A 23,582-nucleotide genomic window follows, 5' to 3' on the forward strand; every position below is an offset into this window, starting at 1 on the left:
TCCCTTGAATCTATTCATCGCCTCCACTGTATAATCATAAGGAATTTGATTTAGATCATACCTCAATTGCCTAGTGGTTTTCCCTATTTTATTCAATTTAAGTCTGAATTTTGCAGTAAGAAGTTCATGATATGAGCCACTGTTAGCTCCATGTCTTGTTTTTGGTGACTGTAGAGAGCTTTTCCATCTTCAGCTGCAAAGAATGTAATCAGTCTGATTTTGGTATTGATAATTTGGTGACGTCCATGTGTAGAGTTGTCTCTTGTGTTGGAAGAGGATGTTTGCTATGACCAGTATGTTCTCTTGTTGAAACTTTTTTAAACTTTGGCCTGCTTCATTTTGTATTCCAAGGTCATGAAAGAAAGTGAAAGTGAAGTTGTATCCAACTCTTTGCAACCCCATGGGCTATACAGTCCATGGAATTCTCCAGGCCAGAATACTGAAGTGGGCAACCATTCCCTTCTCCAGGATATCTTCCCAACCCAGGGATCAAGCCCAGGTCTCGCACGTTGTGGGCATATTCTTTATGAGCCTGAGCCACTAGGAAAGCCCAAGAATAATGGAGTAGGTAGCCGATCCCTTTTCCAGTGGATCTTCCTGATCCAGGAATCAAACAGGGATCTCTTACATTGCAGGCGGTTTCTTTACCAGCTAAGGTACCATGGAATCTTTACTCCTAGGTCATACTTGCCTGTTACTCCAGGTATCTGTTGACTTCCTATTTTTACATTCCAATCCCCTGCGATGAAAAATACATCTTTGTTTGGTGTTAGTTCTAGAAGGTCTTTAGGTCTTCATAGAACCAGTCAACTTCAGGCATGAAAACACCATTAATCTCATTGTACATCACTCTCATAGCTCTTGGGAATTGTCAATGTTGATAAATTTTTTTTTCTGAAGAAGTCTCAACATCTGGCCTAAAATATTCAGTAAGTTAGGTTTTGTTGTTCCATTTATTGAGCACTGGCAAAGTAGATCTAACATAATACTTAAAGACGTCAGGATTTCATAATGATAAGAGAGCACTGACTTGGACTTAAAGTCACTGGAGCTATATTAACTCATAACAAAAGAATCAACTGCCCTTTGCAATTTTGCAGCCAGGTGTTAACTTCCTTTGTAGCTTTAAAAGTCCTAGCAGCATAATTTTTCTACAGAAGACTGCTTTGTCTACATTGAAAATCTGTTGTTTAGTGTAGCCACTTTACTATCTTAGCTGCATCTTCTATATTACTTGCTGCAGCTTCTACATTAGTACTTACTGCTTTACCTTATGTTTTATGTTATGGAGATGGCATCTTTCCTTAGATCTCATGAGCTGAACTCTGATAGCTTCACTCTTTTTTTTTTTTAACTAATTTATTTTTTATTGAAGGATAATTGCTTTACAGAATTTTGCTGTTTTCTGTCAAACCTCAACATGAATCAGCCATAGGTATACATATATCCCCTTTTGAAGCTCTCTCCCATCTCCCTCCCCATCCCACCCCTCTAGGTTGATACAGAGCCCCTGTTTGGGTTTCTTAGCCATACAGCAAATCCCCGTTGGCTTTCTGAAAGTTTCCATGTTACTCTTTCCATACATCTAACCACTCCTCCTCTCCCCATGTCCATAACTCTATTCCTTTATGTCTGTTTCTCCACTGTTGCCCTGTAAGTAAATTCTTCAGTACCATTTTTCTAGATTCTGTGTATATGTGTAAGAATATGGTATTATCTTTCTCTTTCTGACTCACTTCACTCTGTATAATAGGTTCTAGGTTCATCCACCTCATCAAAACTGTCTCAAAAGGCATTCCTTTTTCATAGCTGAGTAATATTCCATTGTGTATATATACCACAATTTCTTTATCCATTCATCTGTCGATGGTCATCTAGGTTGCTTCCAGTTGCTTCCATGTTCTAGCTATTATAAATAGTGCTGCAATGAACAATGGGATACACGTGTCTCTTTCAATTTTGGTTTCCTCAAGGTCAGTTTTCATTCCAATCCCAAAGAAAGGCAATGCCAAAGAATGCTCAAACTACCACACAATTACACTCATCTCACATGCTAGTAAAGTAATGCTCAAAATTCTCCAAGCCAGGCTTCAGCAATACATGAACCGTGAACTTCCTGATGTTCAAGCTGGTTTTAGAAAAGGCAGAGGAATCAGAGATCAAATTGCCAGCATCTGCTGGATCATGGAAAAAGCAAGAGAGTTCCAGAAAAACATCTATTTCTGCTTTATTGACTATGCCAAAGCCTTTGACTGTGTTGGACACAAGAAACTGCGGACAATTTTGAGAGAGATGGGAATACCAGACCACCTGACCTGCCTCTTGAGAAATCTGTATGCAGGTCAGGAAGCAGCAGTTAGAACTGGACATGGACCAACAGACTGGTTCCAAATAGGAAAAGGAGTACGTCAAGGCTGTATATTGCCACCCTGTTTATTTAACTTATATGCAGAGTACATCATGAGAAACGTTGGACTGGAAGAAGCACAACGTTGGACTGGAATCAAGATTGCTGGGAGAAATATCAATAACCTCAGATATGCAGATGACACCACCCTTTTGGCAGAATGTGAAGAGGAACTAAAAAGCCTCTTGATAAAAGTGAATGAGGAGAGTGAAAAAGTTGGCTTAAGCTCAACATTCAGAAAATGAAGATCATGGCATCCAGTCCCATCACTTCATAGGAAATAGATGGGGAAACAGTGGAAACAGTGTCAGATTTATTTTGGGGGGCTCCAAAATCACTGCAGATGATGACTGCAGCCATGAAATTAAAAGACACTTACTCCTTGGAAGAAAAGTTATGACCAAGCTAGATAGCATATTCAAAAGCAGAAACATTACTTTGCCAACTATGGTCTGTCTAGTCAAGGCTATGGTTTTTCCTGTGGTCATGTATGGATGTGAGAGTTGGACTGTGAAGAAGGCTGAGTGCCGAAGAATTGATACTTTTGAACTGTGGTGTTGGAGAAGACTCTTGAGAGTCCCTTGGACTGCAAGGAGATCCAACCAGTCCATTTTGAAGGAGATCAGCCCTGGGATTTCTTTGGAAGGAATGATGCTAAAGCTGAAACTCCAGTACTTTGGCCACCTCATGCGAAGAGTTGACTCATTGGAAAAGACTCAGATGCTGGGAGGGATTGGGGGCAGAAGGAGAAGGGGACGACAGAGGATGAGATGGCTGGATGGCATCACTGACTCAATAGACGTGAGTCTGAGTGAACTCCGGGAGTTGGTGATGGACAGGGAGGCTTGGTATGCTGCGATTCATGGGGTCGCAAAGAGTCGGACACAACTGAGCAACTGAACTGAACTGAACAGTGTATATGCCTAGGAGTGGGATTGCTGGATCATGTGGTGGTTTCATTCTTAGGTTTTTAAGGAATCTCCATACTGTCTCCCATAGTATGGAAGTGGCTGTATCAATTTACATTCCCACCAACAGTGCAAGAGTGTTCCCTTTCCTCTGCATCCTTTCCATCATTTATTGTTTGTAGACTTTTTGAGGAGGGCCATTGTCACTGTTGTCATTTCATTTGCTGTTATTTTCTCCCATTCTGAAGGTTGTCTTTTTACCTTGCCTATAGTTTCCTTTGTGTACAAAAGCTTTTAAGTTTAATCAGGTCCCTCTTGTTTACTTTTGTGTTTATTTCTGTTACTCTAGGAGGTGGGTCATAGAGGATCTTGCTTTGTTTTATGTCATTCACTGTTCTGCCTATGTTTTCCTCTAAGACTTTTATAGTTTCTGGTCTTACATTTATGTCTTTAATCCATTTTGAGTTTATCTTTGTGTATGGTGTTAGGAAATATTCTCATTTCATTCTTTTACATATAGCTGTCCAGTTTTCCCAGCACCATTTATTGAAGAGGCTGTCTTTGCCCCATTGTATATTCTTGCATCATGAGTTTACTTCTGGGCTTTCTATCTTGTTCCAATGTTCTATCTTTCTGTTTTTGTGACAGTACCATACTGTCTTGATAACTGTAGCTTTGTAGTATAACCTGAAGTCAGGAAGCTTGATTCCTCTAGCTCGATTCTTCTTTCTCAAGACTGTTTTGGCTATTTGGAGTCTTTTGTGTTTCCCTATGAATTGTGAAATTTTTTGTTCTAGTTATGTGAAAAATGCCATTGGTAATTTGATAGGGATAGCATTAAATCTGTAGATTGCATTTGGAAGTATACTCATTTTCACAATATTGATTTTTCTTACCTAGGAATATGGAATATCTCTCATCTGTTTATGTCATCTTTGATTTCTTTCATTAGTATCCTATAATTATCTATGTACAGTACTTTTGTCTCCTTAGATAAGTTTATTTGTATTTAATTCTTTTTGTTGCAGTGATGAATGGGATTGATTCCTTAGTTTTTCTTTCTGATTTTTCATTGTTAGTATATAGAAATGCAAGTGATTTTTGTGTATTGATTTTGTGTCCTGCAACTTTGCTAAATTCACTGATTAGCTCTAGTAATTTTCTGATATGATCTTTTGGGTTTTTTATATACAAAATCATGTCATCTGCAAACAGTGAGAGCTTTGGTTCTTCTTTTCCAATATAGCTTCCTTTTATTTCTTTTTCTTCTCTGAATGCTGTAGCAAGGACTTACATAACTATGTTGAATAATAGTGGCAAAAGTGGACAACCTTGTCTTGTTCCTGATCTTAGGGGGGATGCTTTCAGTTTTTCACTGTTGAGAATAATGTTTGCTGTAGGCTTATCATATATGGCCTTCACTATGTTGAGGTAGGTTCCTTCTATGCCCATTTTTTGAAGAGTTTGATCATAAATAGGTGCTGAATTTTATCAAAGGCTTTTTTGGCATTGATTGAGATTGCCATATGGTTTTTATCTTTCAGTTTGTTAATATGATCTATCACATTTATTGATTTCCATATATTGAAGAATCCTTGCATCCCTGGAATAAAGCCAACTTGATCATGGTGTATAAGCTTTTTGATGTGTTGCTAAATTCTGTTTGCTAATATTTTGTTGAAGATTTTTACATCTATGTTCATCAGTGATATCGGTCTTTAGTTTTCTTTTTTAGTGTCTTTGTCTGGTTTTGGTATCAGGGTGATGCTGGTCTCATAGAATGATTTTGGAAGTGTTCCTCCTTCTGCAATTTTTGAAAGAGTTTTAGAATGATAGGCATTATCTCTTCTCAAAATGTTTGATATTATTTTCTGGTGAAGCCATCTTGTCCTGGGCTTTTGTTCTTTTGAGAGATTTTTGATCACAGCTTCAATTTCAGTGCTTGTAATTGGGTTGTTCATAATTCTATTTCTTCCCGATTCAGTCTTGGAAGATTGAAATTTTCTAAAAATCTGTCCATTTCTTCTAGGTTGTCTATTTTATTGCCAAATAGTTGTCCATAATAGTCCCTTATAATCCTTTGTATTTCTGCATTGTCTGTTGTAACCTCCACTTTTTCATTTCTAATTTTGTTGATTTGATTCTTCTCTCTTTTTTTCTTGATGAATCTGGCTATGGGTTTGTCAATTCTATCTTCACAAAGACCCAGCTTTTAGTTTTATTAATCTTTACTATTGTTTCTTTCAGTTCTTTTTCCTTTATTTCTGCTAGGATCTTTATGATTTATTTCCTTCTACTAATTTGGGGATTGTTTTTTTTTTTTCTTCTTTTCCCAGTTGCTTTAGGTGTAAAGTTAGGTTGTCTATTCAATATTTTTCTTGCCTTTTGAGGTAGCATTGTACTGCTATAAACTTCTCTCTTAGAACTGCTTCTGTTGCATCTCATAGGGTTTGAGTTGTGTTTTCATTGTCATATGTTTCTGAAATTTTTTTATTTCCCTTTTGATTTCTTCAGTAACCTGTTGGTAACTTAGAAACATGTTGTTTAATCTCCACGTGTTTGTTTTTCTTACAATTTTTTTTTCTTGTAATTGATATCTAGTCTCAGCATTGTGGTCAGAGAAGATGCTATATACGATTTCAATTTTCTTAAATTTACTGAGGTTTGATTTGTGAACCAAGATATGGTCTATCCTGGAGAATGTTCCATGTGCACTTGAGAAGAAGGTATATTCTTCATTTGGATGGAATGTCCTGAAGATACCAGTGAGATCCATCTCATCTAATGTATCATTTAGGATTTTGTGTTTCCCTATTAATTTTCTTTTTTGATGATCTGTCCATTGGTGTGAGTATCAATTTCTCCTTTTATGTTTGTTAGTGTTTGTCTTATGTATTGAGGTGCTCCTATGTTGGGTGCAGAGATATTTACAATTGTTATGTCTTCCTCTTGGATTGATCCCTTGGTCATTGTGTAGTAGCCTTCCTTATCTCTTGTAATCTCCTTTATTTTAAGGTCTGTTTTGTCTGATATGAGGATTGCTACTCCATCTTTCTTTTGCTTCCCATTTGCATGGAATATATTTTCCCATCCTCTTACTTTCAGTCTATATGTGTCTTGAGGTCTGAGGTGGATTTCTTGTAGACAGCATATATATGGGTCTTGGTTTTGTATCCATTCAGCCAGTTTTTGTCTTTTGATTGGAGCATTTAATCCATTTACATTTAAAGTAATTATAGATATATTTATCCCTATTGCCATTTTCTAATTATTTGTGATTGATTTTGTAGATCTTTTTTCTTCTGTTGTATTTCTTCACTATATAAGTCCCTTTAACATTTGTTGTAAAGCTGTTTGCTGGTACTGAATTCTCTTAACTTTTACTTGTCTGAAAAGCTTTTGATTTCTCCATCAATTTTGAATGAGATCCTTGTTGAGTACAGTAATCTCGGTTGTAGATTTTTCCCTTTCAGTCCTTTAAATATATCCTGCCATTCCCTTCTGGCCTGCAGAGTTTCTACTGAAAGATCAGCTGTTCAGCATATGGGGTTTCCCTTGTATGTTACTTGTTGTTTCTCCCTTGCTGCTTTTAATATTCTTTCTTTGTGTTTCATCTTTGTTAGTTTGATTAGTATGTGTCCTAGCATGTTTCTCCTTGGGTTTATCCTGTATGGGACTCTTTGTGCCTGTTAGACTTGATTGGCTCTTTCCTTTTCCATGTTGGAGAAATTTTCAACTATAATCTCTTCAGAAGTTTTCTCATACCCTTTCTGTTTCTCTTCTTCTTCTTCTGGGACCCCTGTAATTCAAATGTTGGTTCACTTGATATGGTTCCATAGCTTTCTGAGACTGTCCTCAGCTCTTTTCATTCTTTTTACTTTGTTCTGCTCTTCAGAAGTTATTTTCACCATTGTATCTTCCAACGCACTGATTCATTATTCTGAATCAGGTATTTTTCTATTGGTTCCTTCTAGAGTATTTCTAATTTCACTGATTGTGTTGTTTGTCTCTGTATGTTTATTCTTTAATTCCTCTAGGTCTTTGTTAATTGATTCTTGCATTTTCTCCATTTTGTTTTCAAGGTTTTTGATCATCTTTAGTGTCATTATTTTGAATTCTTTTTCAGGTATTTTTCCTATTTCCTCTTCATTTATTTGGACTTCTGTGTTTCTAATTTGTTATTTCATTTATGCAGTATTTCTCTGCCTTTTTTTTTTTAAGTTATTGTGTTTGGGGTCTCCTTTTCCCAGGCTTCAAAGAAAGTTGAATTCTTTCCTTGAAGAAGGTTGAATTCTTTCTTCCTTTTGGTTTCTGCTCTCCTAAGGTTGGTCCAGTGCTTTGTGTGAACTTTGTATAGGGTGAGATTTGTGCTCAGTTTTTGTTTGATTCTTTGTTTTTCTTCTTGTGGGCAAGGCTGAGTGAGGTGGTACTCCTGTATGCTGATGATTTGGTTTGTATTTTTGTTTTGTTTGTTGTTTAGACCAGGCGTCCTGCACAGGTGCTATTGGTAGTTGGGTGATGCCAGGTGATATAGTCAAGTGGTTTCCTTTGTGGGAGTTCTCACTATTTGATATTCCTAAGGTTAGTGTTCTTGCCTGGAAAATCCCAGGGACAGGGGAGACTGGTGGGTTTCCGTCTGTGGCATCACATAGAGTTGAACACGATTGAAGCAACTTAGCAGCAGCAGCAGCAGGGTTAGTTCTCTGGTACTCTAGGGTCTTGGAGTCAGTGCTCCCACTCCAAAGTCTCGGGGTTTGATCTCTGGTCAGGAATGAAGATTCCATAAGTGGTTTGTTATGCCATTAAAGGAGAATAAAACAAATATCCAAAAGCAAGAAACCAAAGGTGAACCCCAGACAAATGGCAGTTACAAAATCAGGTACATAGTAATTAAAATAATGGAATATATACATATACATATACACCCATGAGCAAAATGAAAATAGTCCAACAAAAATAAGGTACAGTAGATTGATCCAGAGAACAAAGGAAATAAAAAATTATATTTACCAGTTAAGAACAAAACTAAATTAAGCACAAACTGGTAAACAAAACTAATGCAAGGTGCCAGGTGGGGAATAAAGCAATGAAAATAAAACTAACAAATATGTTGAGAGGAAAGGAAAGAAAGAAAGAGGGGGGCAGTCCTAAGATGGTGGAGGAGTAGGATGGGGAGACAAATTTATCCCCCACAAATTCATCGAAAGATCATTTGAACGCTGAACAAATTCCACAAAATAACTTCTGAACGCTGGCAGAGGACACCAGGCATCCAGAAATGCACCCCATTCTCTTCAAAAGGAGGCAGGACAAAATATAAAAGACAAAAAGAGAGACAAAAGAGTTAGGGATGGAGACCCATCCTGAGGAGGGAGTCGTGAAAGAGTAGAAGTTTCCAAACACCAGGAAACCCTCTCACTAGTGGGTCTGTGGGGAGTTTTGGAATCTCAGTGGGCAACATAACCGGGAGGAAAAAATAAATAAATAAAATCCACAGATTATGCAGCTAACTGCAACTTCCAGCGGAGAAGTAGCCCACACCAGCGCATTCACCACCAGCAAGCGGGGACTGAACAGGGAGGTGCGGGCTGCATTGCTTAGGGTAAGGACCAGGCCTGAATGCCCTGAGGATAATCTGAGGGAGCTAAGGTGAGATAGCAACCCAAACTGTGAGATAGCCGGAGAGAGAGAGAGGAAAAAAAGAGAGAGAGAGAGAACTTTCCCATGAAAAGCTTTAACCTAAGGCACTGCCTGGCCTGCTCACAGAATAAAGGACTGAGCGAATACCAGAGGAGAGCTAGCTGCCTGTAGACCGGCCCATCCCCTTGCAGAAGCAGAGAGGCAGGCCAGTGACAGCCAGAGCTGGAAAGGGGCAATCTCGGCCCCAGAGATGGCATCCTCTACCAATCTGCAAGCAGGCTACCAGTTTCTAACAAAGTCTTCCTGGGATCCTGGATGGTTGCCATTTGCCAGGAGGGTTGCAGTCAGAGATCAGCTCCCCAGAAGAGACACACAGCACACCTGAGATGGTGCTCCCACTGCACACCCAGGAAACTGAGGGGCTGGGACTGGGGAGGCGATAAGCTGCACCACACTCCTGGGGAGAGTGCACTCACCAAACAACTGGTCGCATGAGCTGCTCTGACCTGGGAAGGGCACAAAACACAGGCCCAACCGAGTCTGTACCTTTGTGGAGTACCACAGAACCTGAACCTGAGTGGCTTAGACCTCGGAAGTGCATGCAACCCAGGGCCCGCTTTTGACAGTTCCCCTGCAGAGCAACCTGGAGCCTGAGCAGTGTAGACCAGGAAAGCACACACGCTGTGAGTAGGCTCAAACCCACTGTGGCCCAGATACTGCGAGCACTCCGCATACACTCCAGTGATATTTGTTTGCATTATTCCTCCCTCCCTACAGCACAACTGAACAAGTAAGCCTATATAAGTGACCCTGTTTGCCCCCTTGTGTCAGGGCAGAAATTAGACACTGAAGAGACTTGCAAACAGAAGAAGCCAAAATAAACAGAGGGAACCGCTTTGGAAGTAACAATTGCAACAAATTAAAACCCTGTAGTTAGCACGCCTACATTGGAAAGGGCCTATTGAGAAGAAGTATAAGGGCCCTTGAGAAGAAGTATAAGCTGGAGCAAGGAACTATCTGAAACTGAACTGATCCCACACTGCCTACAACAGCTCCAGAAAAATTCCTAGATATATTTTACTATTATCATTTTATAATTTTTTCATATTAAGTCCTTTATTACTCCTTTAATTTTCATGTGATAATCTATTATCTTGCAAAAAAGACCTTATTTTTAAAGCAAATTTCATATATATTTTTAATAATTTTTGAGATTTTTTTTAATATTGTATTTTTGAGAGTCTAATGTCTACTCTAGATTTTTAATCTTTAGCTTTTGTATTTGTTATCAGTTTTGTACCTTTAAGAATCCAATCTTCAGTACCCATTTTTACTTAGGAGTGTGATTACTGGCTTGATTGTCCCCTCCCCCTTTTGACTCTCCTTTTTCTCCCCCAGGTCACCTCTATCTCCTCCCTTCCCCTTCTCTTCTCTACCCAATTCTGTGAATCTTTTTCAGTATTCGAGGCTGTGGAGAACAGTTAGGGAACTGATTACTGGCTAGATCTGTCTCTCTTATTTTGACTTCCCCTCTTCTCCTCCTGGTCACCTTTATCACCTTCCTCCCTCTTCTGTTCTCTATGTAACTCTGTGAACCTCTCTGGGTGTCCCTCAGTGTGGATAATCTTTTCTCCATTAACCTAGATGTTTTATCATTGGTGCAATATAGATGGAGAAGTCTTGAGGCTACTGTAAGAATAAGACTGAAAACCAGAGGCAGGAGGCTTAAATCCAAAACCTGAGAACACCAGAAAACTCCTGGTTCCAGGGAACATTAAGCGAATAGAGCTCATCCAAAAGCCTCCATACTTGCTCTGAAACCAAGGTCCACCCAGGCACCAACAAATTCCAGAACAAGATATACCACACTAATTTTCCAGCAACACAGGAAAATAGCCCTGAGGATTAATATACAAGCTGCCCAAAGTCACACCAAACACATAGACCTCAAAATTCACTACTGGACACTTCATTGCACTCCAGAGAGAAGAGATCCAGCTCCACACACCAGAACACCGACTCAAGCTTCCCTAACTAGGAAACCTTGACAAGCCACTTGTCCAACCACGCACAGGGAGGAACCTTGACAATAAAGAGGAACCACAAACTTTCAGCATACACAAAGGCCACCCCAAACACAGGAGTCTAAACAAGATGAAAAGGCAGAGATATATTCAGCAGGTAAAGGAACATGATAAATGCCCACCAAACCAAAGAAGAAGAGATAGGGTGGAAATGCAAATTAGTACAGCCATTATGGAGAACCCTGTGGAGATTCTGTAAAAACCTAGAAAATAGAACTGCCATATGACCCAACAATCCCACTGCTGGGCATACACACCAAGGAAACCAGAATTGAAAGAGACACGTGTACCCCAGTGTTCATCACTACACTGTTTACAATATCCAGGACATGGAAGCAACCTAGATGTCCATGGGCAGATGAATGGATGAGAAAGCTGTGGTACTTATGCATAGTTAATTATTCCTCAGCCATTAAAACGAATTCATTTGAATCAGTTCTAATGAGGTGGATGAAACTGGAGCCTATTTTACAGAGTGAAGAAGTCAGAAAGAAAAACACCAATGTAATATATTAACACATATATATGGAATTTAGAAAGATGGTAATGATGACCCTATATGCGAGACAGCAAAAGAGATACAGAAGTATAGAACAGTCTTTTGGCTTCTGTGGGAGAAGACAAGGATGGGGTGATTTGAGAGAATAGTGTTGATACAGGTATATTATCATATGTGAAACAGATTGCTAGTCCAGATTTGATGCCCAAGACAGGGTGCTCAGGGCTGATGCACTATCATGACCCTGAGGGATGGGATGGGGAGGGAGGTGGAGGGAGTTCAGGATGGGGAACACATTTACACCCATGGCTGATTCATGTCAATGTGTGGCAAAAACCACTACAACATTGTAATGTAATTAGCCTCCATTAAAATAAATAAATTAATTTTTTTTAACAAAGAAAGAATAGATATGCAAAGTTAAATAGAGTTAGATGAAGAAGATTTATATACATTACAGATTATCTGCAAGGGGAAAAGAACAGTAGGGAAAGCAAAAAAAGAATAAATTTAGAAATGATGTAATAGGTTTAAAAAATTACAGTTATAAAAAAGAGAAATGAGAAAAAAATGGAAGAAGAAAGAAAAAAGGGGAAAAAAGAAGAAAACTCCACATAACTACAAAAGCCCAATATAGAGGCAGAGGTTTATAACAACAATAGAAAGTGTGACTAAATATACACATATACAGATAGACACATAAGAAAAATCAAAACAATCCAACAAAAATTAACTGCAATATATTGACCTGGTGAACAAAGGAAACCAAAAATTGTATCTACCAGAACAAAACTAATTAAAGCACAAACTGGAAAACGAAACTAAAGCAAGGTACCAATTGGGAAATAAAGCAATGAAAGTAAAACTAACAAATATGTTGAGAGGAAAGGAGAGAAAGAAATGAGATATGCAAAGTTAAATAAAGGTAGATGAAGAAGATTTCTATACAATAAACTGCAAGGGGAAAAGAACAGTAGGAAAAGCAAACAAAGGAATAAATGTAGAAAAATAATAATGGGTTTAAAAAATTAAAATTAAAAAAGAGAAAAAGAAAAAAAAAAAAAGGAAAACTCCACAGAACTGCAAACACCCAACGTAGAGGCAGAGTTTTATGACAATAATAAAAAATATGACTGAGGAAAAAGAAAAAACAAAAACAAAACTCCAAAGCTTAATTGGGTTTCTTAGTGCCAATAAAATTGACAACTATAACAGAGGGGAGAAAAAAATAAAAAAAAATCCAAAAGAATCTATAGAACAAGTCAAAAAATAAGAGTAATAAATGATTTTCTTGAGTCTGCTGTCAGAGTCCTTTCCCTCTCTGGGAATCACAGTTCACCTTACCTCCCTAGGTTGCCATCCAACACTGTACTGATCTCTGGACCTGCTGTGGGAGCTGCTCAGATTCTAATCTGGTCCTACTCTTGTGTGTTCTTTACTCTAATGTCCACAGCTATCAGAGCTAGAGCAGTTTCTTTTGTGGGAGCTCTCAATGGTCTTTTATATATTCCATAGACACAGAGTCTGCTTATTTTATCATGTGGATTTAATCTGCAGCTTGTACATCTATTGGGAAGGTTTTGGGTCTTCTTCCTTAGCCACACTGCCATTGAGTTTCAATTGTGGCTTTATTTCTACCTCTACACATGTGTCATCCACTTGGATTTAGCTCCTGAGGTTGCCCTGGAGGGCTTGGGTTTGCCCCTGTGAGGGCCAGGTGTGGAAGTGGTGCATCTGCTTGGGTTGCAGGGGTTCTGGCAGTACCAGGTACTCACGGGGATTGGCAGCTAGGGCAGCAGGTAATATAGTGTTCTAAATGGGTATGGCAACCAGTATTGACAAATAAGTTCCAGTATTCTTGCCTGGAGAACCCCATCTCTGACAGAGAAGCCTGGCATGCCACAGTCTACGGGGTCACAAAGAGTCAGACAGGACCAAAGCAAACTTGTGTGTGTAAACACAAGAATTTTTTTTTTTTTTTTATCTGTAGCAACTCTGCCCCAGTGAGAGTTGAGCATTAAGGTGGTGCAGCTGCTTGGCTTGCAGGGACCCTGGCAGCGCCAAGTGTTCAGGTACACAAACTGCCTCCATGGCAGGAGTTATGGCCCTATCAGTCTTTTTTCAAGCCTCTTGTAGCTGGTGATCAGAAGGCCTCTTTGGTCAGTCTTTCTCCATAGCTCCACCTGTTCAGGCACTTAGAGGGATCCCTTGCTTGGGGTCCTTCTCTGTTGTTTGTCACGTCAGGCACATAGAGAGGCCCCCCTGACTGGAGTCTACTCTGTAGATTGGCGCATTAGGCACTTAAAAGGGCACCCTGGGTGGGGTCCTACTCTGTATTTCAGTGTATGAGTCATTTGATGGGCTACCCTCTCTATTGTTCAGCTGCAGATGCCGGCATGTGGGGAGAGACAGGCTATGGTCAAGGCTCCACCCCCTATGTGTGACTCAGGAGTATCACCTTGTTTCCATGGCTGCCTGGCTTTCCAACTTCCCTCCATAGACATTTCCCCCCATGATCTCCTCCCTCACATCCCCTCGATGTGTCTTTCTGCAGTCAACAGCAGCCCTTGCAATGGGATTACTCCAGAATCCCTAAACTCCAACTCCCAGCTGCTACACCTTCCAGGGGACCTGCATCCCTGTCCAGGGTATATATGGCTGTGTCAAGGACTGTCTGATTGTCATTCCATTTAGGCTGCCACAGATCAGCTGTTTTACTCTCAGCCTTAAATGTTTCTCCTGTGACTCAGACAGTTGCCCCATTGTGAGGATCAGACCCCTGCTTCAGTTCCCCCACCTGCTGAGGGTAGATCCAGTCCTACTAATACTCCTGTTTTTCCCCCTAGTTTCTTCATTTTACCAAGTTTTGCGTGATTCTATATATTCTTTTCCACTGGTCAGGTACTCCCGTCCACTCTCAGCTGGTGTTCTGCATGCACTTCTTTGTCTGAAGGTGTATTCCTGATGTATCTGTGGAGAGAGATGTACTCCATGTCCACCTACTCCACCACCATCTTGTTATCGCAGCTTCACTCTTTTCTCTGCAGCTTTCACATCTCTTTCAGCCTTTGCAGAATTGAAGGGAGTTAGAATCTTGCTCTGAGTTAGGCTAGTTTGATCTATCCAGACCATTTAACCTTTCTCCATATCAGCAATAAGGTTGTTTTCACTTTCTATCATTTGTGTGTTCACTGGAGTAGCACTTTTAGTTTCCTTCAAGAATGTTTTCCTTGCATTCACAACTTGGCTAATAACTATTTGGTGCAAGAGTTATAGCTTTTAGCCTGTCTCAGCTTTTGATATGCCTTCCTTCCTAAGTTTAATTATTTCTAGCTTTTGATTTAAAGTTAAAGATATATAATGCTTCCTCTCACTTGAACTCTAGAGATCATTGCAGAATTATAAATTGACTTGACTTCAGTATTGTTGTGTCTTGGGGAATAGTGAGGCCAGAGAAGAGAGAGATAGGGGAACAATGGAGTAGGCAGAACACACAACACTTATGTATTGCATTCATGTTGTTATATAGGTTTGTAGCATTCACCAAAAATTACAATATTAACATCAAAGATCACTGATCATAGGTCACCATAACAAATATAATAACAGTGGAGAAGTTTGAAACATTGTAAGAAATACCAAAATGTGGCACAGAGGCATAAAGTGAACAAATGCTATTGGAAAAATGATGCCGAAAGACTTGCTCAACCAAGTCTTTCTCCCAAACCTTCAATTTGTGAAAAACATATCAGTGAAGTGCAATAAAGTGAAGTGCAATGAAATGAAAAATGCCATTTACCCAGATTTTGGTATATCATTTGAATATACTCCCCTTACCTTCTCCTCCTCCCTTCTTTACATGTGCGTGCGCACACACACACACACACACACACACACACACACACACACACACACACTGTTTTCCTCAGCCATTTGTGTTTAACTCGCATCCATCACTCCTCTTTACTCCTGAAAATTCCATGGTGTATTTCCTACAGAATATTCTTTGGAGACAATTAGAAACTCTGGATGATGTGATTCATTCAAACAGAAATTTATTATGTTTTTCCAGATTTTCTAGCTTTTCTCAGTGATTAAGTTTCATCTAAAACTATTTAGTCTGCCACTACATGAAATAGACCTCTGACCTACCTCTATGATCCAATGCCCGAATTTTATTATGATATTATGTTTTACTATTTGCAGGGTCAGTCTCCTCTCATTAACCTTCTTTTATAGAATTTCCATGCTATTCCTACTTATTTATTTTTATATATGAATTTTTGCAATCAGTTTGTCTAATTCCCAAATAATTTGTTATTATGAATCAGTTTAGAAAAGACTGATGTTTTCATTTTTATATTTCTACATAAGAAGATGGTTTGTCATTCCATATCTCTGGAATTTCTCTTGGAGTCCTCAGTAGCATTTCCTTTTCTCTCTGTCTTTCCTCTGCTCACAGCAAGATGGATTCTGGATATACTCTGAGTACTGTAACAATCACCTGGACGCCTGTATGGAGCTCTCCAAACTGATGAAGGACAGCCGCTACCAACACTTTTTTGAGGCCTGTCGCCTCTTGCAGCAAATGATCGATATTGCTATTGATGGTTTCCTTTTGACGCCAGTACAGAAGATCTGCAAGTATCCCTTACAGTTGGCTGAGCTCCTCAAGTATACCGCCCAGGACCATAGGTAAGGGATTGAGGGAGGCAGTAGTGAAGGAGAGAACCTCCTCTACATGTTAGACCTTATTGACAGTATATGTTCTTTTGCCTTTTCTGAGCTGTTAGCTTATATGTACAATGGGATGATGATATATTCTTGCTTACTTCTCAAGACTCGTGTGTGTGTAAAGTGAGGTAGTGTTTATAAGAGTTGTTTATAAATTTGTAAATAAATATATACACAAAATCAGTGTGCATCATAATTGTACCACTTAAGACACTGTCTTCAGGAAGCTTATAGCCTGGTCCTTAGTCCTGAATTCAGCCAGGTGAAGGTGTTTGGCTGTTCAGTCATGTCCAACTCTTTGCAATCCCATGGACTGTAGCCCACCAGGCACCTCTGTCCATGGGATTTTCCAGGTAGGAATACTGGAGTGGGTTGTCATTTTCTTCTCCAGGGGATGTTCCCAACCCAGGGAGCGAAACTGCATCCCCTGTGTCTCCTACATTGGCAGATAGATTCTTTATCACTCCCTCACCTTGTGAAATTAGCCAAGGGAACCAACTTTTTATTCTCTGCTTGATAGAGTCAAATATCCTGGTAACAGACTACTCAGCTTGTACTGACCTTAGAATTCTTCTGAAAGGCTACATTCCTGGACTTCTTTAGTCTTTCCCTCCCTCTTATGCCTCATCCTAACTGTACCCTCCCCTTAGATCCAGAGCATAACTAGGGGGAAATAGACTTGAGAATTCCCCTGAAGTTTTAAAAAAATTTTTTCAGTATTTTCAAGAAAACCCCCAAAGGATGGAAGAGCTTTATTTATCTCTCTGAATGGAAATAGTACTTCTGATCCCCTATTAGTAAGGTATGTACTGGAAGTTGGGCTTTCCAGGTGGATCAATGATAGAGGATCTGCCTGCTAAGCAGGAGATGCAGGTTCCATCCCTGGGTCAGGAAGATTTCCTGGAGAAGAAAATGGCAACCCACTCTAGTATTCTTGCCTAGGAAATCCCATGATCAGAGAAGCTTGGTGGTCACAGAGTCAGACATGACTGAGGGACTAAATCACTGTACTGGGAGCTATCTCCAGCAATAGGAGTGGCCTACAGTAAGCCATCTCCTAGTTTTGCATATCATTTACTTCATGACCTAGAACCCCCAGGCTATTTATAGCATGCTTTTGATTGATAGTAAATATCTGACCTTAGGTTTGTTGGCCCAGCTCTCAACTCTCCTCCTGATTAAGCACTCCAAGAATAAAGAAGGCCTTTGCCCAATTTCCTTTAGTTTTTGTCTCATCCTCATCAGGCTCATATCTTACTTTCATTTAACTTTGTTGCCTAGTTTCCTTGGAGCTGACTTCCAGACTTAGTTGCATAAGGCCATATGTGGGGGTCAGCTGGCTTTATGTCAAGCTTCTAGGTCAATCTCTAGGTTCATTTTTAAGTTGATATTGTTTCTTTAGCAAATCATGGGTCACATGCTCCAGTGTTTCTAAAGCCCTGGACAGATTCAGATTTGAAACCAAATGTGACAACAGTGGGCTCTCCCTTTGTGTAAGTAACACCACCAGTGATAGCTCTGCCTTCCTTGATCCATTGGCTGTGAGGGAAGTAGGTATAGAAAGATTTTGCAAAAGAAGACTCTGTGTTCTCTTCTCCTTGATTCTGTTTACTGGCTGGGGGATGGGAGTACTCAGACATGAAACTTGGAGGTGAATAAATCTCACTTAAAAGATTTAATATAGCCCATTACCAAAACTGAGTCCCAACTTTTCAAAGAAGAAGACTTGTGAGAGCTAATAGGATACTGAAAAACCCCCACTAAATTAAAAATAAAAATGAAAAAACATTTATGGCCCTAAAATGGGAAGGGCCTTAAAGGAAGTTTTTCTAGTCAGACTTCCTCTATCTGTGGCTGAAGAGACTGAGTCCCAAAGAAAGAAAATGACGAAGAAGTCTGTGGCATAGCAGGGACACAAAGTATGGACAGTGGTCTGGGAGCCTAGCTTTTTACAGAGTCCTCCAAGTGCCCAGAAAGATTTGTAAGCCATTATATTACACAGTCTGGAAGGCCTTTTCTAGTTCTGCCCGCTCATGATGTGATGAATTTAAATGACCCCCACAGGTATATTTCAAGGTGATAAGTGACCAGAAACAGCCACTATTGTACCCAAATCTCAGTGGAGCAGCTTTCAGACCAATGGTTCTACAATCAGTATATTCAAAGTGATTCTCAAATGTTTTTATATCACAGCTCGTCTCCTGCCTACTCCTAAGTATCTGTTCCATGGAACCTACCTAGCAGGAGGCTCTAAAAATCAAACTTATGGACTGATGATATTAATTATGTAAATTATGTATGTGCATAGGTGCTTTTAAAAGTCCTCCAAATGTATTTTTTAATATAAATTTATTTATTTTAATTGGTTAATTACCTTACAATATTGTATTGGTTTTGCCATATATCAACATGAATCCGCCACAGGTATACATGTGTTCCCCATCCTGAATCCCCCTCCCTCCTCCCTCCCCATACCATCCCTCTGGGTCATCTCAGTGCACTAGCCCCAAGCATCCAGTATCATGCATTGAACCTGGACTGGCTATTCATTTTTTTTTCTTTTTATTATTACTATTATTATTATTATTTTTACTTTACTATATTGTGTTGGTTTTGCCACACATTAACATGAATCCTGGTGATTTGTTTTTAAAGCACAGCCAAAAACTATTTTAGTCTTTTAGGCCAAAGCAATCCTAAGGCCTTTTTGGGTTTAGTGGGAGTCAATAAGATAGAATATCTCCCTGGGATTTGCCATTCCTATACTCCTTCACCTTGTGAGTGGAACCCCTGCCTCAAGGCCTTTTTTCCCTCTTTGTCTCTGGTCTCCTCCTCTTCCAGCCCCAGGCACTAGCGTGCTGAGAGAATGTTTCAGCCAGTGGCAGGCTACATCAATCCCTGTCCTCATTTGGGGTGACCCACTGAACCTAGCACTATCCGCAGACCATGGACAGTTCCTTCTTTCCGGCCTCAGGAAGCTGTATCAAGGTGATAGCTCCTGCACTGCATGTCAGAGTAGCTTGGATTTGAAGGCAATTTGAGGCTACTGCCAGCTTGAAGGCTTAGGAACATAGGTATTCAGTTAGGTAAGTCTGAAATGTAGGCAGTCAGAGTAGTTTATGAGGGAGAAGATTAGATGGATAGAGAATGATAAGTGAAGAATAATGCTACCTTTGTTTACAGAAGGGTGACATGTCTTCACCGCCCCCTACCCAACCTTGCTTAAGCTGACAAGAAGGAAGGCTCTGTGCAAGAGGGAGGTTAGCTGACCTGTCTAGAACAAGACAATCTTGGTTCAATCAGTCTCCTCACTAGGATGCTGGACTCAGACCCCCTCTTGGAAGCCTGAGGGCTCTGAGCAGGGTTCAGGCTAGATCGCAGCTATTTATTGATTGACAGTATGGCACAGTGGCAGTGATAAATTCATGGCTGAGTAGTACATGGGGTCAGGTAGAGCATTTTCATACCAGTACTGTCCAATGAGACTTTGTACAGTGATGGAAACATTCTATATCTGTGAGGTTTGATATAGTAGACACTGTTGGCATATGGATATTAAGAACTGAGGAATATAGCTGGTGCAACTAAATAAAATTTAAAATTTTGTTTAATTTTAATTAAATGTGGCTAGTGGCTACCATATATAGAGTGTAACTCTATGCTTTATTTCCCAGAAGTTGGCTTAAGGCATTTTCCTGATGCTCTCAAATCAGACAGTGGAATAACATGAGCCTAAACAATGGGGTGCTTATTTATGTCAGGAGCTTCTGCCCTGCAACTACCCCTTCTGTCATTACCCTACCCTGCTTCTAAATGACAGGCTAAGATAGTCTTGCCAGAGCAAAACTTTGACAGTTTTACAGAGCACAGTAGTTACACTATAGATTGGAGCAAGTAACTGTAAAATGTTGTAATGCAATAGGAACAAATATAATATTTTGTGGTTGGTTCTGAGAAGTCAACAATTCAAGGACCAACTGGGAGAAAAACAGCTTCTAGAAAGCATATTATAAAGAAATTTAAGAAGTGTTGGTTAATTGTGAGTTCAGTATGAGTCAGAAGTGAGATCAATAAGAAAAACTGGTAATAGCCAACATTCATTAGGCTCAGAATAAAAAATAGTTTTTGGTGCGTGTGTGTGTGTGTGAGCACACGTGCATGTTAACAGAGTTGTCTTGAGACAGAATGGACTGCTTAGGATATGTAGTGAGTATCTTGTTACTGGGGGTGATAAGATGTAGTAACATTTGAAGACTATAGTCTGGAAGGTATGCAGAGAAAAGACTGGAGCCAGGGAAGCCAGATAAGAGGAGGCATCTGCCCTGGCAGTTACAACTCCCTTTCTCCTGTGCTTATGTTTGATCTACCACTCCACAGCTCAATATATTAGGAAAGATAAAGACAGTTGCTGTGCTCTTCTCTTTCTCTTCTCTTCTTTCCAGTTGGTGCTGGACAGTGAGCAGGTTAGTGACCACAAAGCATGTTCAGCTTCTCTAAGGAAAAGTTAGTTAAGACTGAACCATAACTCATCCTCCTGCCTTCTCAGTTTATAGTAATTACACCAAATATCTGGGGTTTCACTTTCAACATGCTTTTCACAGGAGCTATTTGATTGGAAATTAGAGCAGACAAGCAGAGAAAACTTGGCAGGGTGATATAACCTGTAACAAGTGGGCCATCCAAAGTCCCAGGAAAATGGGATTAGGATTATACTTCTGAGTTAGAGGTTTTGAGAGACTACCCATATAACATCTATACTAGAGAAATGTTTCCTTTGTATTAATAATACTACTAACATTTGTTATAAGCCAAGAGTAAAACCATTGTCATGGATTAATAAAAGTTCAACAAATTCTACTGTAATTCTCCCCCATTCTACAGATAAAATATATGAGTCACTGAGAAGATAAATGTGATTTGTGAAAGACCACACCACTTGTCAGTGACTAAAGTCTGATTTGTGTCCAAGGAGTCTATCTCTGTGGGGGAAAGGTTTGGATGTTATTTTATAGTTACTTTGGGCAGAGTTCCCTAGAAATAGGTGCTAGAACAGATGATAAAGTTGTCTGGACTATGCCATGTGTAAAGCTCCCTTCTTGATCCTTGGCGAGTATGGAGCTTGTCCTTATGATCCAAGATGGCTGGAAGAACTTCAGCCTTCACATCTAAATTCTAAGCATCAGGATGAAGTAAGGACCAAAGAAAGGCCTTCTGTCTTTCTTAAAGGAGATTTCTCAAAAGTTCTGCCTAACATTTCTATTTATATATCACTTAACTGAACTAGATCACCTAAATCACCTCTTGGAAATGTATTCCTTTACTCCACATGGCATGGATTCCATCTGAAAATGAGGGCTCTGTTGCTGAGTAGGAACAGGAGAATGGATGTTAGGGTTAACACCTAGCACATTGGTTCTATGGCACATTAACTCATCCAACTTGTAATTTTGTGTCTTCACAGTGACTACAGGTATGTGGCAGCTGCTCTGGCTGTCATGAGAAATGTGACTCAGCAGATCAATGAACGCAAGCGTCGCTTGGAGAATATTGACAAGATTGCACAGTGGCAGGCCTCTGTTCTAGACTGGGAGGTAGGACACTTTCACAAGCAGGGACACTGGAGAGTTCAAATACCTTAGCCAGAACCTCACATTTTAACCAAAAATAAAAAAAAAAAAAAGAGTAATAATATTTGAAAAGCAGGAGCAAGGATTTAGATTAGAGCCAAGGCAAAACTCACTGCTAATGAGAGGTGTGTAAGTCATGCCTGACTCTTAGTGACCCCATGGACTGCAGCCTACCAGGCTCTTTCGTCCATGGGATTTTCCAGGCAAGAGTACTGGAGTGGCAAGGAAGAGGCAATCTTAAGCCTCGTGGTCATAGTGTAAAATTGAGTCAGTTCCCCATTCCAGTGGCCTCCACACAGGTATAATTTCCTGTAATTTGAGAGGTAGTATTCCTCTAACTTCTCATATAGTTTAGCACATTCTGAGGGGATTAAATATCAGCCTTAGAGTTACTTAACCAAGATCCAGAAAAAAAATCATCTTTCCTTTGTTCTGCGACCTCTGTTCCTCTTTAATGTAAATGGATGGAAATGTCCAGTTCTGAGCAGTGGGCATATTTTTGTCTTATTTGAAGGATAGTGTCCCCATATAGAATAGCAAACAGAAGTGATTCTTTGAGATTCAGGGAAAGGAAGGAAACATCTAAAGAGACCTTCTTGCTCATAAGAAGCCAGCACTGGCACATATTTATTAGAAAATCACAGATTCTTTTTCCCTTTGTCTGATTTGCTTTGGCTAGTTGCCTGATCAAATGACCTCTAGCAAGCCCATAAAGTCTCAGGTACTCTGGAACTTTGGCTGGCTAGCAGGTCTCTTTTTATCTACCCTTGATGGGATTCTCTGTAATACAAGTTTCCCAGCAGCAATTGACTTTCTCTCCCATGGAACATTTTTCCCCTTTCCAATACTTGGAAGACTTTCTAATTCCTCCATGTGCTCTGAGCCGCCAGTCCCTGCATCTGGGGTCATACAATACCAAGAATAGCTTGCATCTGGGGTCATACAATACCAAGAATAGCTTGTAATTCTTTGCCCTGCTCAGGAAGCTTCAGTCACACCCAACTTGAAAGCACTGAACTATAATTTAAAGATTCAGCATCTCAGAAAGAATTTTATATGTTTATGTCTATAGGTCGAGGAGGAGAGAGAAACAAAAAGGCAAATCTGAGGTAGGATTGATAGGAGGCAGTTACTCTCTCCCTCTTTTGTAAGCATGATTGATTTGTCCTCTAATCTCTTCTAAGCCCACACAACCCTGCTTGACAAAGCACTTATTTATTTAAGTTAGTTAGAAGAAAAATTCTTTGTGGTTAACTTTTCAGACTCTGTGGTCACTGTGGAACTTACCAGATACAGAGAGGTTGCCCTCTAGGAAGGCTTTTCTTTAGCAAGGCCTGTTGGGTACATTTCAGAAGCCAGGCCCAAAGTTTTGATCAAGTGTACCATATCTAGTCTTAAATACTTCTAGAATGTCAGTGTCACTAGGGGTTTTAGTGAATTCCCTGAGCAACAATCCTGGTCATGCTTATGCACATGTGTGTGCATATACATACACATGCACACCTTGTAATGATGGTGAATGTCTGAGAAGCCTATTCCTCAGCAAGGCCAAATAGCAAATCAATGACAAAACTAAAACTTGAAACTAGTCTCCAAATTCTTTTTTTTTTTTTTGAGATACAAATACAAGCACTTTGTTTTAAAAAGTAAACACAAAAGATAGATAAATTCAAAAGTGTTTAA

At 39.8% G+C, this 23,582-nt stretch overlaps 1 protein-coding gene across 1 annotated transcript in view; it reads left to right on the forward strand.

Moving 5' to 3' along the window:
* LOC102179366 (rho guanine nucleotide exchange factor 9) overlaps window positions 1–23,582 on the forward strand; it is a 117,097-nt gene that overhangs the window by 37,328 nt on the left and 56,187 nt on the right. Inside the window, exons 3-4 of the mRNA XM_018043957.1 lie at window positions 16,001–16,233; window positions 21,734–21,863. Coding sequence (XP_017899446.1) covers window positions 16,001–16,233; window positions 21,734–21,863 — 363 coding nt within the window. The remainder of the gene's footprint in view (window positions 1–16,000; window positions 16,234–21,733; window positions 21,864–23,582) is intronic.

The sequence above is a fragment of the Capra hircus genome, assembly GCF_001704415.2.
Source record: "Capra hircus breed San Clemente chromosome X unlocalized genomic scaffold, ASM170441v1, whole genome shotgun sequence".
NCBI classification, from domain to species: domain Eukaryota; kingdom Metazoa; phylum Chordata; class Mammalia; order Artiodactyla; family Bovidae; genus Capra; species Capra hircus.